This window comes from Grampus griseus, assembly GCF_964374135.1.
Source record: "Grampus griseus genome assembly, chromosome: 14".
Classification (NCBI taxonomy): Eukaryota; Metazoa; Chordata; class Mammalia; order Artiodactyla; family Delphinidae; genus Grampus; species Grampus griseus.
The window spans coordinates 65,380,734-65,395,991 of NC_139008.1; the positions used below are offsets into that span (position 1 = coordinate 65,380,734).

The 15,258-nt window shown below is 51.5% G+C and overlaps 1 protein-coding gene across 1 annotated transcript; it reads left to right on the forward strand.

Annotated features, from left to right (window-relative positions):
• Nucleotides 1–464: 464 nt before the first annotated feature.
• Nucleotides 465–13,689, forward strand: ERGIC3 (ERGIC and golgi 3). Its single transcript, XM_082671081.1, has 13 exons — nucleotides 465–617; nucleotides 754–824; nucleotides 945–1,032; nucleotides 1,254–1,373; nucleotides 5,402–5,495; nucleotides 6,331–6,496; nucleotides 6,622–6,679; nucleotides 11,241–11,272; nucleotides 12,064–12,160; nucleotides 12,237–12,301; nucleotides 13,016–13,152; nucleotides 13,230–13,285; nucleotides 13,492–13,689. Exons 1-13 carry the CDS (start codon nucleotides 530–532, stop codon nucleotides 13,569–13,571), a joined length of 1,152 nt encoding a protein of 383 aa, XP_082527207.1. The 5' UTR covers nucleotides 465–529; the 3' UTR covers nucleotides 13,572–13,689.
• The last annotated feature ends 1,569 nt before the right edge of the window (nucleotides 13,690–15,258 follow it).

Genomic DNA, 15,258 nt, shown 5'->3' on the forward strand with positions numbered 1-15,258 from the left:
TCAAGCTGTAACTGCAGGGAATCACCTGGGAGCCATTCCTAGAGTTTCTGATTCATCAGGTTTGTGTCGGGGCACGATAACTTGCATTTCTAACCAATTCCAGGTGATAATGGGGCTGCCGCTTGGGGAGACTGAAAACCACTGTTCTAGGAGCTTCCAAGTTCCAAGAGTCTCATGTGAAACTCGAGGCGCAGTTCCTGGCGCAAGGCAAGCGAATGCTGCTATTACTGTGTCTACCCGGCGGAGTCCTCCTCCGGGGACCCTGTTCCGCAGAAGACCTACCCCCCCCACCCCGCCTTCCCTCGCTCCCTTACCGCTGGAGCCCTCTTTAGCCGCTGAACAGCAGTGCCGACAGCACGGATGGGCGGGGCGGCCTGCGTGAGAACGAGGGCGAAGGGTGGGGCCGAGCGTACGCATTGCTGCGCCTGCGTGCAGAGAGGGGGCGTGGCTCAAGCTCGGCCGGAAGCGGGAGGCTGCAGGGGCGGGCAGGCGGGCGGGCAGGTTGGCGTCCTCTTTCCGGCTAGTCCCCATGGAGGCACTGGGGAAGCTGAAGCAGTTCGATGCCTACCCCAAGACTCTGGAGGACTTCCGGGTCAAGACCTGCGGGGGCGCCACGGGTAGGCCGTGGCGGGGTCGGAGTGGCGGGGAGTGGGGTGTCCTAGAGGTTGGCTGGGGCGCCTGGAACCTGCCCGGCCTGCCAGGGGCTGAGGAAGAGGAACAGAGGCCCTCCTGACCCTCGCTCCCTGCCCGCAGTGACCATTGTCAGTGGCCTTCTCATGCTGCTACTGTTCCTGTCCGAGCTGCAGTATTACCTCACCACTGAGGTAAGGGGCGGGGCCTAGTACGTGGGCGGGGCTTGGCGTTCTAGAGGTAGGCGCTTTAGGGGATGGGAATGGGGAAAAAGAGGCTTGGGGCCAAATCTTACTGAGGTCGTCCTGCCCCAGGTGCATCCTGAACTCTACGTGGATAAGTCACGGGGAGATAAACTGAAGATCAACATAAATGTGCTTTTTCCACACATGCCATGTGCCTGTGAGTACCTCACCATGGGTGGGAGTTGCAAGTCCCAGGGTTCTCAGGTGGGCTTCCAGGTTCACACCTCCAGCCTTAGGTTCTGGACAGGACTCCAGGACAACCTCGTTCCCCTAATCCACTGCTGCCCCAAGACAAGCCCAGCATCCCCATTACCCTCCAAAACCCAGATTCCCTTGCCCTTAGGTTCCCAGTACCTTATCCTGATTTCCTGCTTCCAGATCTGAGCATTGATGCCATGGATGTGGCTGGGGAGCAGCAGCTGGATGTGGAACACAACCTGTTCAAAAAACGGCTAGATAAGGATGGCTTTCCCGTGAGCTCAGAGGCGGAACGTCATGGTAACTGGGGGGAAGAGACCAGATCTCAAATCCCAGAGCTGGACAAGCCCAAGCACTACCTTCTGGCAAGTGGGCTGTGACCAGCCCAGTGACAAATGAAACATCTAAGACCCAGAGAAGTCAAGTGGCTTGCCTAGGGTCCCCCAGCTATTAAGAATCAGAGTGGGCTGAAATCCAGTATTCTAGCCTAGTATTGAGAAGAGTACTCTTCAGGGCTGTCATTCTCAGAGGTCCCCAATCCCTGCCTGTTGTGGTCTGAGTAACAGAAGTTTGAGGATGGATCCTATGTGCTGTTGCCTTGGCAGAACTCGTCTAGGTGGACCCACGCTTCTCTGGGTGTTGCTTCCCTGTCCCATAGACTGACTTCAGCCCTGAATGCTCTTCCCTGGAATGAAGGATGGCTTAAGGTTGAGTTTGTTCTTGGGTTAGATTGCCTGCGTTCGGATGTAGCTTCGTCTCTTGCCATCTGTGACCTCAGCTATTAAGTGGTGATAAACAGTTATACCCACCACGTGGAATTGTAGGATCAAATGAAGTAATATGTGTACAATGCCTAGTACAGAGTGTCTGTTCACTTTTAGCTTCCTTTCTTCTCTCTGGGTGTCCTCCCAATGCCTCCATTAAGTCAGTTTTACTCCATAACAAAACCTTCCTGAAAGCTATGATTTTTCACACCTTAGGGATTCCTCTGTTGGTGAGCTTTGTCATTTATTTGTTCAACAAACATATGTTGAACACCAGTAAAACCAATAGAATTGGCTGTAGGATTGGGTGTTGGGTCAAGGTTGATTCCAAGGCTTTGGTCTGAGGAAATGAATGACTTGATGACCAGAAAGGAGGAAGAGGATTTGTGTGTGTAGGTGGGAGAGGTGGGGGAATATATATCCACTACTGCATAACAAGTAACCCCCAAAGTTAGTGACTTAACACAACAAACATTTTTTTTTCAGTTTCTATGGGTCAGGAATTCAGGAGTGACTTGGTTGGGCTGTTCTGACCATTGCAGTTGGCAACACGGAGGTCACTGGAGACTGAAAGGATTAGTTTTGATACTGTTGGGGATGAAAATCTAACCAAAGAGTAGAAAAGGAAGTGGAGACATCAAGTATAGATGACCCTTCCAGGAGTCTTGCTGTGAGACAGAGCGGAGAAGTAGGGTGGAGGCTGGAAGAGAGTGCATGCGGGTTGGTAGGTTTGGTGTTGAGATGAAGTGAGGTTCTGTTGCTTCTCTATTTTTAGTGGAAATTGAAAGCAAAGTCATTAGCTAAGAGTGGAGAAAGGGGAAGGGATTTTGGAAGCCCAAGGAAAGGGGAAAAGATAGAAATTAGTCATCGTGGGGAATGGGATAGTGAACTGATTATTGAAAGAAAGTAGGATTGCCAGGCAGTCTTAAGGGAGTCACAGGAAAGAAGTAGGCACAGGGAGTTGAACTCAACTAGGATTTAAGTTTTGCTAGACTTGTACGACAAAGGGAGAGAGGAACAAATGACTTGTGATTATGTGCAAGAGAATAATTGCAGCAGTGGACCAGAGAATTTATTTTCCAGCCTTGTAGAGATATAATTGAAATATACCATCGTGTAAGTTTAAGGTATACAACATGATGATTTAACATACATATTTGTTATAAGATGATTACCACAATAGGGTTCGCTAACACATCCACTACCTCACAGTTACCTTTTTTGTGTATGTGGTGAGAACATTTAAGATGTACTCTCAGGGGCTTCCCTGGTGGTGCAGTGGTTGAGAGTCCACCTGCCGATGCAGGGGACACGGGTTCCTGCCCCGGTCTGGGAAGATCCCACATGCCGCGGAGCGGCTGGGCCCGTGAGCCATGGCCGCTGAGCCTGCGCGTCCGGAGCCTCTGCTCCGCAGCGGGAGAGGCCACAACAGTGAGAGGCCCGCATACCACAAAAAAAAAAAAAAAAAAAAAAAAAATGTACTCTCAGCAACTTTCAAGTATACAGTACAATATTGTTAACTATAGTCACCATGCTGTACATTAGATCCCTAGAACTTATTCATCTTATAAGTGAGAGTCTGTACCCTTTGACCAACATTTCCCCATTTCCCCTATACCCCAGCCCCTGGCAGCCACCTGTCTACTCTCTGTTTCTATGAATTTGTTTTTTTTAGATTCTACATATAAATGAGATCATACAGTATTTGTCTTTCTCTATCTGACTTATTTCCCTTAATATAATGGCCACGAGGTTTATCTATGTTGTTGCAAATGGTAGGATTTCCTTTTTAATGACTGAATAATATTCCAATATATGTATATGATATATAAAATATTCTAATATATATGATGTATGTAATATTCATTATATATATACACACCATATATATATATACACACCATATACACACACACACACACACAAACAAACCACATTTTCCTTATCCATTCATCTGCTGAGGGACACTTAGGTTGTTTTTTGTCTTGGTTGTTGTGAATAATGCTGCAATAAACATGGGAATACAGATATCTCTTCAGGATACTGATTTCTTTTCTTTTTTTGTATCTATACCCAGAAATGGGAGTGCTGGAACAAATGGTAGTTCTATTTTTAGTTTTTTGAGGAACTTCCATATTGTTTTCCATAATGGCTGTACCAATTTACACTCCCACCAACAGTGCACAAGGGTTCCCTTTTCTCCACTTTCTCATCAATACTTACTTCATTTTTGTTTTTGTTTTTTCTAATAATAGATATTCTAACAGGTGTGAGGTGATATCTTGTGGTTTTCATTTGCATTTCTCTGATGATTAGTGTTGTTAAGCACCTTTTCATGTTCCTGTTGACCACCTGTATGTCTTCTTTTGAAAAATGTCTATTCAAGTCCTTTGCCCATTTTTAATTGAATAAATTTATTTTTTTGCTGTTGAGTTATATGAGTTCCTTACATGTTTTAGATATTAACCCCTTATCAGATATATCATTTGCAAATATTTCTCCCATTCCATAGGTTGTCTTTTCATTTTGTTAATTGTTTCTTTGCTGTGCAGAAGCTATTTACTTTGATGTAGTTGCACTTATTTTTACTTTTGTTGCCTGTGCTTTTGGTGTCATGTCCAAAAAACCATTGCCAAGACCAATATCAAGGAGTTCTTTCCCTATGTTTTCTTCTAGGAGTTTTATGGTATCAAGTCTTACATTTAATTCTTTAATCCATTTTGAGTTAATTTTTGTGAGGGGTATAATTTCAATCTTTTACATGTGAATATCCAGTTTTCCTGGCACCATTTATTGACGAGACTGTTCATTCCTCATTCGGACCATAAAATTTAAACACGGAGGGAAGTGACGATGTGAAGGGGTGATAGTGTCAGTGGTGTCAAAGAATTGGTAGATTCTGGGTACCAGAGAGAGTGATGTGGGAAAATGAGGATAAGATTGAAGATTGGGATACTTGAAATTGAATTTTGGAAGCTTTGTGGTAACTGGTAATAACTGAGTATGGAAATGCGTGGCTGAGGTTGGATGACAAAAATAGAAAGATTATTGGAGGACAGGAGATCAGGGTATTGAATATTGAAATCACCAGTTATGTTGAGGTAGTTAAAGGCAGGGAGCCAGGTGCAGAGAGAGCAGTCTGAGGACAAGCGCCATGGTTAAGGGCTTACGCTTTGGATTTAGAGCTGAAATCTGCCACTTACTGTGTTGCATTGGGCGAAATCACTTTTCATCTCTGAGCCTCAGCACCTTCTCAAGTACTATGGGGATAATAACCTCCACCTTCACAGGCATTGTGGGGTTGAAAAGAGACAGTATATGTAAAGTACACCGACCTGTACTCAGCTAATATTTAGTATTCACTGTTATTGTTTTATTACTATTACCGTTATTAAAAGAAATAATATACGTGTAGAAATGCTTAGTGCCTGACACATAGTAAACATGATGTAAATATTAGCTGTTATAATGTTTATTAACCCAAAGGGCCCATGCAAGGGTTAGGGGTATAGATTTCACTGTGCCTGCCCCCAGCTGATGCCCCTGCCTCTGCCCTCCCCTTAGAGCTCGGGAAAGTTGAGATGAAGGTGTTTGACCCTGATTCCCTGGACCCTAATCGCTGTGAGAGCTGCTATGGTGCCGAGACGGAAGACATCAAGTGAGCCAGGGTCGGGGGTGGGGGGTGGGGAGCTGGGCCCCCATCAGGTGTTTTTTGTCAGTCATCCTCAGCCTTTGTTGGACTCTGTGGTTTAGACCAAGAATTTAGACCGGACGGGACAGGCTGCAGCCTTGGTCCCTGATCCTGGTGCAGGCGACTGAGGCTCTGTGGCCAGGCCCTACCTGGGGGCTGCAGAGCTGGGGACGAAGTTGAAGTGGTCCTTGCTCTGGTTCAGAGGTAGTCTCTGGAGTCCAGCTGCCTGGGTTCTACCCATGGGTCCTTGGGCCAAGCTATGTAACCCTCTCTTGTGAAGGGGGACCATAATGGCACCTTTCTCATAAGAGTCACATAAGGAATATGTATGTAAAGCAGTGAGATGGAGGGCCCAGCACAGGTTATTAATTAAGCCTTCCATATATGGTAACTGCTGGTTTGTTTCTCAGGCCCTGACCCGTGAGAGGCTGATTCACCAGGTCTAGGGCAGGGCCTGGGAATATGTAGTTTTAAAAAAATTTTTTAGGTAAAATATATATGACATAAAATTTACCATTTAACCATTTTCATATGTGCAATCCAGTGGTATTAACTACATTCATAGCATTGTGCAGCCATCACCACAATCTGATCTAAAACTTTTCATCACCCCAAAGAAAATGGGAATACGTATTTTTAACAGTCCTGCTGCCACTGAGGAAACATACTTTGAGAACACTGGATGGTCAGGGCTGAGGCTGGCAGAGGCTTCATTAGTGGGCAGAACTGCTTTATTTCCCAAGGTGCCGGCACTGTTTCTGTGCCTCTTTGACATTCTCCCCCTGCACCTCCTCCCCTACAGGTGCTGTAACTCCTGTGAGGATGTGCGGGAGGCATATCGCCGTCGAGGCTGGGCCTTCAAGAACCCAGACACTATTGAGCAGTGCCGGCGAGAGGGCTTCAGCCAGAAGATGCAGGAGCAGAAGAATGAAGGCTGCCAGGTGTACGGCTTCTTGGAAGTCAACAAGGTACAGGAGGAGCCAAGGCGGGACAGGGCCAGCTGGTGTGTGGGTTGGCCCCACTCCACTGTGAATCGAGGGGACAAAGGGAAGGGAGGAAACGGCTGGAGAATGAGAGGGCATCTCCCCTACAGGTGGCGGGAAACTTCCACTTTGCCCCCGGGAAGAGCTTCCAGCAGTCCCACGTGCACGGTAAGTGACCCGACATCAGCTGGGAGCTTTAGCCCCTGAACACCTGGCGAGTCTGAGTGCCCCTTCGGCTGCCTCCTGCTCTTTTGTCTTTGGCCCAGAGCAGACCCTGAACCCAGGGCAGCAGTTTGGTAAACAGTTAAGAGCACAGGCTGAGGAGCCAGACTGCCTGGCTTCAGATTTCAGTTTTAGACCTTACAGGCTGTCTGAAACTTTGAGAAATTTCCTTAACTTTTTGAGCTTCAGTTTCCTCCTTTTTGAAGTGGGGCTGATAGTACTCATCTCCTATGCTGTTTGGGCAGGTTAAAGATGATAGCACAGAGCCTGGCTTGTGGTAGGTACTTATTTAAATGGTAGCCCCCAGTATCAGATGACCTGTGTGTGAGGCTTTGGGGGAAGCAGAGCTGGTTTGGAACCCGGGTTCTGCCTCTCCCACGCTGTGTCATATTTAGTACGTATTGAGCCCTACTCAATTTCTTCTTCTATAAAATGGGCCTGAAATAGTGCCTACCTTACAGGGTTGTTCACAAGGATGAATAAATGAGATTTATTCTCATTCATTTATTCATTCGTACATTCACTAGATATTTAGTAATCACCTGTTGTGCGCCATGTGCTAGTCTAGGTGCTAAGGATACAGCAGTGATCAAAACAAAGTCCCTGGGACTTCCCTCGTGGCACAGTGGTTAAGAATCCACCTGCCAATGCAGGCGACACGGGTTCGATCCCTGGTCCAGGAAGATCCCACATGCCGCGGAGCAACTAAGCCCGTGTGCCACAAATACTGAGCCTGCGCTCTAGAGCCTGGGAGCCACAACTACTGAAGCCTGTGTGCCTAGAGCCTGTGCTGCGCAACAGGAGAAGCCACTGCAATGAGAAGCCTGTGCACCACAATGAAGAATAGTCCCCACTCACCACAACTAGAGAAAGCCCACACGCAGCAATGAAGACCCAATGCAGCCAAAAAAAATTATTTTAATGAAAAAAAAAGTCCCTGCCCTCAGAACATTCTAGTAAAGAAACAGACAATAAATAAGTATGTAAAATGTATATCAGATGCTATTAGGTAACTCAAACCCAAAAAAGGCAGGATAAGGATGATGGGGCCGAGAGGTTGGGTGAGACGGTGTGTGAGTACCATTCCATATCGGGTGGTCAGGGGAAGACTCTGATGGATGACATTTGAGTGAAGACCTGAAGAAAGTGAAGGGACCGGCCATGTGGATGACGGGGGTGAGGTGTTTCAAGCAGAGAGAATAGCAAGTGCAAATCCCTAAGGCAGGAATGTGCTTGGTGAACTCAGGGCACAGTGAGGAAGTGAGGGTGGCCGGAGCACAGTTAGCCAAGCTGCGTGGTTAGCAGTAAGATGAGGGAGGTAACAGGGCCCAGGAGGGCACTGCAGGGACTCGGGCTGCTGCTCTGCATGAGATGGAAGGCTGTCGTGGGGCTCTGAAGAAGAGGCACGTGATCTGACTTAATTTTGAAAAGACAGGCAGCCCTCTGCTCTGTGGAGAAGACGGTGGGCCCGGGTCGGGGGTGTGGCGGAGGAGGACAGAGGCAGAGAGGCCGATCAGGAGGCTGTTAACGGCAATCGGTTCAGGCACCAGGTGATGGGGGCGGGGCCAGAGTGGTGGTAGATGTGGTGAGAAGTGACTGCGGGTATTTTGAAGGTGGAGCTGCTGATGGATGCGAAGGTGAGAGAAAGAGGAGTCAAGATGACTCCGAAGTTTTCTACTTGAGTAGCGAGAAGGATGAAGTTACCATTTAGTGATGGGGGATGACTCAGAGGAACAGGTTTAGATGGTTGGAGTGGGGGGCATAAAGCCACTTTCAACATGTTCGGACCAGTGGGATGTGGGTGTCCTTTTAGACACCTCAGATGTCAAGTAAGAAGTTGGCCATTCAAGTTTGGAGTTTAGGGGAGAGGTCTAGCCTAGAGATACAAATGTTGGAGTCATCAGTGTATTAAAACCATGGGACTGAATGAATCACCTTCTGGGTGGAGGTGAGGGTAGATGGAGAACAGGAGAGCTCAGGAGCCTAAGCGCCGGGCCCCAGCATTAGAGGACAGGGCATCAGGAGGAAGCAGCAGAGGAGACTGCTAAGAAACACCGAGGAGATGAGAGTGTGAACCAGACATCCTGAAAGCCAAGGGATGAAAGTGTTTCCAGAACCATATCAGATGCTTCTGGACATCAAGTACAACGACCATTGGGTGTATAACGTGGCAGTGGTCATTGTGACCTTAACAGAGCAGTTCGGGTGAAGTGCCAGGAAGCACCACTGAGTGGTTCAGGAGGGAATGGGAGAGGAGTGGAGCCAGTGAGCAGAGGCAGCGCTTGTGGGCTTTGTTCTAAAGGGAAGGGAGAGAGTGGGCTGTGGCTGGAGGGAAATGTGGAGTCACGGGGGGTTTTGTAAGATGTGTGATGTAGCAGTGTGTTAACATGCTGTCGGAAGTTACCTCCTGAAGAGAGCAGAAGCGATGCTCCGGAGATGAGAGAGACATTTACTGGAGTGAAGTCCTTGAGGAGGAAAAGGAAGACAGAATGTAGTGCCTTAGAGGTGTAGAAAGCCCCAAGTTGACAACAGGAGGAAGGGCAGATCTACACAGGTTTGGGTAGGTTGGCAGCTGAAATCACCAGGAATTGTGACAGGACCATCGTATGGGAGAGCGTGACAGTGGCTACAACTCTTGAGAACTGGCATGGGAGAACTGACTGGCAGTTCTGTGTGGATCTCCAGCAAACAGATGGGGATGGGAGGTGGTATAGCGTTCCAGGAGCTGCAGACCTGGAGACTTTTAGGGAAGATCAAGGGACAGTGATCTGGAAATGGCATTAAGGAGCAAGGAGGACCTCTCTTAAGGCCAAGGAGGAGGACAGGTGTGGGAGAGAAATAGTCACTGCTTGGGGTCTGCAAGGGAAATAGTGCTCTCAAGGGAGAGCTGGGCTGCCGCCAGAGCACAAGGTGGAGGGAAGGTTTGGAGGTTGAAGATGTTGAGGTTTTGCTGATGAGTAACAGGGCACGTGGAAGGGTCTGGGAGGGATGGGAGTCGGGATTATACTAAGGGAATGTACAGAGCTACATGGTGACAAGAGTCCAGGGGATGAGAGATGACCTGGCAGTCCTGAGCTGCCCAGTGACGAAGGACAGCAGGAGTAACAAGCCTGATGGAGATGGCCCTGCTGGTCTTTAAGGCAGTCGGGGATGAGGCTGAGTGTTGGAGAGGAGCAGGCAGGTGGATCTGGAGGGGGCCGGGGAAGGGTGGTCTTACTGGGATTAGGAAGACGATCAGCGTGGAGCTGTGGGCGCAGGGCCTGCAGGTGGTGCGTCTCTGCTTCTCTGTCTGGGCTGTTGTCATAGTCAGGGAGCCCAGGGCAAAAGGCACTCCATATCCTAGAAGGATGTTCGAAACACAGAACTACAGTTGCCTGAGGCCAGAGGCTGAATTGAAGGCCTGGGAGCTAGTTTCTGACATTATGTTGATTGGGGAAGAAAAGAGGAAGATTGTAAAGTTTACCAAGTACTTTCCCATCTTAGATCCTGTCTGGTCCTCAGGACAGCCCTGTGCAGAGGGGAACACCAAGGCTCAGAGAGGACAAGTGATTTGCCCAAGGTCACACAGCTAGGAAAGTGACTCTGGGCTCTAGGTCTTTTGTTCTTCCTAGGCCACCATACTTCTGCCCCCAAGCCCCCTTGCCTTCTTCTCTGGCCAGGGAAGGGCTCCTTTGGGGAGGGGACCAGGAGGAAGCTTGTTAGCTGAGTCCAGACCCTGCTGCTGAGGCAGGAATATCCAGTCTTCCCTTCTACCACATATCTTGGTCTGTAATTCTTGTAGTTCTTGTTGTGAAGCTCTGAATCTTTTTTCTCTTCCTCCCTTCTCTCTTCTTCCCTCCCCCATGCTGCAGTACATGCTGTGGAGAGTAAGTGGCCCTGCCCTCCCAGGGAGGCCAAGCCCCCATTTCTGGGGCAGCCTGCCCTCCCAGGATGGGCGGAGGTGTGGATGGGCGGGATGGCTGCCCGGTGACTATAAAAAGCAGTGGGATGTATCTTTTAGGTGGGGTTCCTTGTAGCAGGGAGGGATCAGGGTTAGAGGGCAGGAAGAGCTTGTTCTGGAACAGAGGGGGCAGGTTGCCTGTGGGATTTCCTTTGGTGGGTTGAGGGTGAGGGCAGAAGAGGCAGGGTAAGAGCTTGGACCACATTCTCAGGTCCCACCTCACTCTGGGGTTCAGTGATTGGCCATCGGCTCTCGTTAAACCTGAGTCAGTGGGTTTTCTTTCCTGAGATGCAGGCAGGGCCTTGGTGGGAGCAAAGGCCTGGAGTGATGCCCGTGAAGGGCTCCCTGTGTATGTGAGGGAGGAAGTGGGGCCTGTGGAGGGCATGGACTCTCACGCAGGCCTGCGGCAGGCCCTCTGGCTGCCCTCAAGCAGGGCCAGACTGGTGAGTGAATGAGGGGTAGAGGACGAGCCAGGTGGGTCACAGTCCAGAGGGAGGAGTGAGGAGGCCCAGGCGAGGGTGTGGGGAGCCTGCTCCGTCTGCTGACATCTTCTCCCTTCTCTCCTAGTCCATGACCTGCAGAGCTTTGGCCTCGACAATGTACGTACCAGGTAGAAACCATGGAGGGCGGGTGGAGGTGGAAGCGTGCTGCTGCCTTCATTCTCTGTAGAGACATCCTGGGGTGGGGAGTAGATATAGAAAAATAAACCATGTTCTGAGAGGGGGTGCAGTCCGAGGGTACTGGCGGTGACTTTTGAACTGAGATCCGCGTGGGCTGGAAACAGGGGATGGGCTTGGACAAGAGCATCCGGGAAGAGGGAGCCTTGGGGTGAGGTCAGGAGGGTTGGGGCACTTCTAAGGAACAACAGGGCCATGTGGTTGGATGAGGATGAGGCTGGAGGGTTGGCAGGCCGGCCGGGGGGTCTGGACTTTCTCCCAAGCAGTTGGGAGGCTGTTGGCTTACCTTAAACAGGGTTATGACATAATCAGATTTGTACTTTTTTAAAAGATCCCTCTAATGGCTGTTTGATCTAGACAGGAGCAGGACAGGCGCCGGAGCTGGGAGATCTGGGGCGCCTCCAGGCAAAGCCAGCACCTGCCACACAGGGCCCATGTCCAGTCTGTGCTTGGCTAATGGGTGGGTGCAGCCAGAGCCTCAAACTCTGGAGCCCCAGGAGCCCCCAGACCCTGAGGAAGGACTTCCTAGGTGGGGTGGGGGTGCCTGTCTCAAGCAGGTTCTCCTAGGCAGGGCCCAGCCCTTGGCCCATCTCTACACACCCACTCCCCAGACCCAGGTGCCCCTGTCTGCTCCTGTCTGAAGAGCCTTTGAGAGGGAGGGGCCTTTCGGGGCCTCGAGTGCTCCAAGACCCAGGAGCTGGTGTTGCTTGCAGATCAACATGACCCACTACATCCAGCACCTGTCATTCGGGGAGGACTACCCGGGCATTGTGAACCCCCTGGACCACACCAACGTCACTGCACCCCAAGGTACCAGCCTGGGAGGTAGCCCCCAGCTACCCAAGCCCTGCCTGCACCCACGCCCAGTGCCCTCTTCTCCCTGCAGCCTCCATGATGTTCCAGTACTTTGTGAAGGTGGTGCCCACGGTGTACATGAAGGTAGATGGGGAGGTGAGTCTGAGGGAGCTCAGACATCCGGGCACCCTCTTGGTGCCAGGCACCTGAGTTCCTTCAAGCTGGGAAGCGGAGTCCTGCTCTTATCCCCATATGATGGGTGACAAGGTGAGGCTCAGAGAGGGTAGGTGATTTGCCCTCACAGCCAGAGCTCAGGCCCCAGGCTGTCAGATTTCAAAGCGCTTTTCCTACTTGCCCAAAGTACCTCCATCCACTCCTCCCGTGTCCACTCTCTGTCTGCCTCACTGTCCCCCGTTATCTGCCCTGAGCCAGGAGCTAGCAAGGTCAACCCGCCCATGCCCCTTCCTCCCGTCTCTGCTGTGGCCTGTGGAGCAGCGTCTCCGCAGACTGGTAGAATGCAAGGGACTGAGCAGAGAGGAAGTCAGGCCCAGCCTCGCCAGGAGCTTGTGGTACAGCCTTGGAGAGTTGCTTCTCGCCCCTGGACCCCCATTGAGAGGGTCCACCAAACGTAGCTGGGATTGAGAAGCTGTAAAGAGCTGGTGACTGGAGGGGAAGCTGGGATGGTCAGGCTGGGAGAGGGCATCTAGGTGGTCCCCAGGCCTTGCAGTGTTTGTTTCCAAGGTGGGGCCTCGTTTTCTCCTCCACACAGTCAAGGCACTGCAACACCAGGGGTAGGAGCAGGGGTGGGGCGGCAGGGTTGGGAGCCAGGTCATAGACCCAGCCCTGGCCCAGGCTCCCCTCCCGTCCCAGGTGCTGAGGACAAATCAGTTCTCTGTGACCAGACATGAGAAGGTCGCCAATGGGCTGATGGGCGATCAGGGGCTTCCTGGAGTCTTCGTGCTGTACGAGCTCTCGCCCATGATGGTGAAGCTGACGGAGAAGCACAGGTGAGGGCAGGGAAAGGGAGGGGCCTGGGCCGGCAGGGAGCGGGGTGCCTGCTGACCCTCCCCCGCCCCTCTGCCAGGTCCTTCACACACTTCCTGACAGGCGTGTGCGCTATCATCGGGGGCATGTTCACAGGTTAGAAGCTCGAGGGTGTCTGTCTGGGGTTCAGGGCTTGATGGGGAGTGTAAAGCTTGACTCCCCCCACTAGGTTTTGGTTGAGGGAGGAGGGGCACTTCAAGGGCCAAGGGGGGGGATGCTGGCCTGGCCAGTCAGGTGACAAGGCCCGGAGGTCAAGCCAAGAGCCCACCTGGGCCAGTGCCAGCCCTCGTCTCTCTCCCCAGTGGCCGGACTCATCGACTCTCTCATCTACCACTCGGCTCGAGCCATCCAGAAGAAAATTGATCTAGGGAAGACAACATAGTTGTCCGTCCTTCCCCCCCAACAAGTCCCTGTTTTCCTTTGGCCTTGTGGTCATTTTCCCAGCCTCTTACCCCACCCACCCCGCACACCCCCTCTGCAAAGAGTCAGTCGCGGCCCCAGGTTGGTAAATCTATCAATTGTGATAGTACTCGCTGGTCTCTGTGTGGTTCTTGGGTCTGGCTGGAGCGTGGGAACAACCCTCATCACAGCCACTTATCAAAGGCAGTCAGGACTGACTTTGCAGAGCCAGGTGCCCCTGGGAGCCCCACGTGGACGTCCCTGCTTAATAGGACTTGATTCAAACCAGACTGATGTTCACTCCACAGCCCCATCATCAGTCCCTCCCACCGTGGCCTTCAGGCCTTTTGGGTTCAGCCCCAGGGCTTAGATGGACCTGTCCAGGATGAGCTTCCTGGAGTCATCCTGGCCCCCAGCCTTGTGAGTTTCCGACCCCACTGGTAATAGGCCCTGGCTGCAGGCTGGGGGTTGCCACCTCAGTGGTGGCTTAAGCTGGGGCCCCTCCCCGCCACCCTGGGCTCAGTCACCTGATCCCCTCCTGCTCACTGACCCTGCGATGTGCCAAGTGCCTGCTGGCTCCTGGTGCCCAGAAGGGTACAGCCAGGTCCTTTGCAATTTCCTGGGTGGACACAGAACTGAAAAACAGGGAGGGAAGGTAGCAGTGGCCATTCTGAAGCAGGGCTAGTATCAGACTCTGGCTCTGGACCTAGTCAGGCCTTCCCATTACAGCCCTTAAGATGTGTGGGGAACCGGCCCTGAGACCTCACCACTGCACAGCCCAGGCAACCAGGGACATTAGTAGCTGGTCAGTTCAGCCAGTCATTTCTCAGGGAGTTTCAGTGTAAGACAGTAGTGAGGGGAGAAGCGGAGGACAGAAAGCAGAGTAGGGCAATGACAGCAAAACTTCTGGAGGCAGCCGGACATGAGACCCAGCTCTGATGTGGCCACTTACGAGCTGTGACCTTGGACGTGTTATTGGTGGGCCCTTGTCTCATTTATGAATTGCGGGTGATATTGTCAGCTGTAGTGAGCCTTGTTTTTTTGGTCACCCGGGAACCATTCCCCCTTGTTAAGGTATCCTGGGTTTCCTCTGGGAACCTCCCCGCCCACTGTCTGCTTGTGTGATTTGGGAAGAGGGCTGATCTCCCACCCTAAGCCCCAGGGGAGGGCCCCAATCAGCATATCCCATCCCACACCCACACCCCAGTGACCCAGAGCAAGCTAGCATCTGTCAGGCCTAGGAAAGCTTTCTTTCCTTCCGGACATGCGTATGGGGAGACGTGGGGTTGCTGCAGCCGTCCTGCACTTCCGAGGAGAGACCCTGTCTGCAAATGAGCTTCCCCTGAGGACTGCAGCGCCAAGCTCAGGCAGAGAACCAGTCCTAGTGACATTGTTTGAACCCTGAGACAAACAGCACCTGAAGCCAACCAATTCCTGGGAATTACAGCTGTGTAAGCCAATAAATTCCCTTTTTGCTTAAGCCAGCTTGGGTTAGGATTTCTGTCACTTGCAGTCAAGTGTCCTAAGTGATCTGCCTTCTCTCAGGGTCGGTACAGGTTCACGGAGCACATAAAGGGCTTAGCTGCAATGGAGCAGCAGAAGCCACGGCAGGTGGGGTGAGAGGGACCCAGCCGCTGGCATGAGCAGGCGCAGCAGGTGGGCTGCTCGAG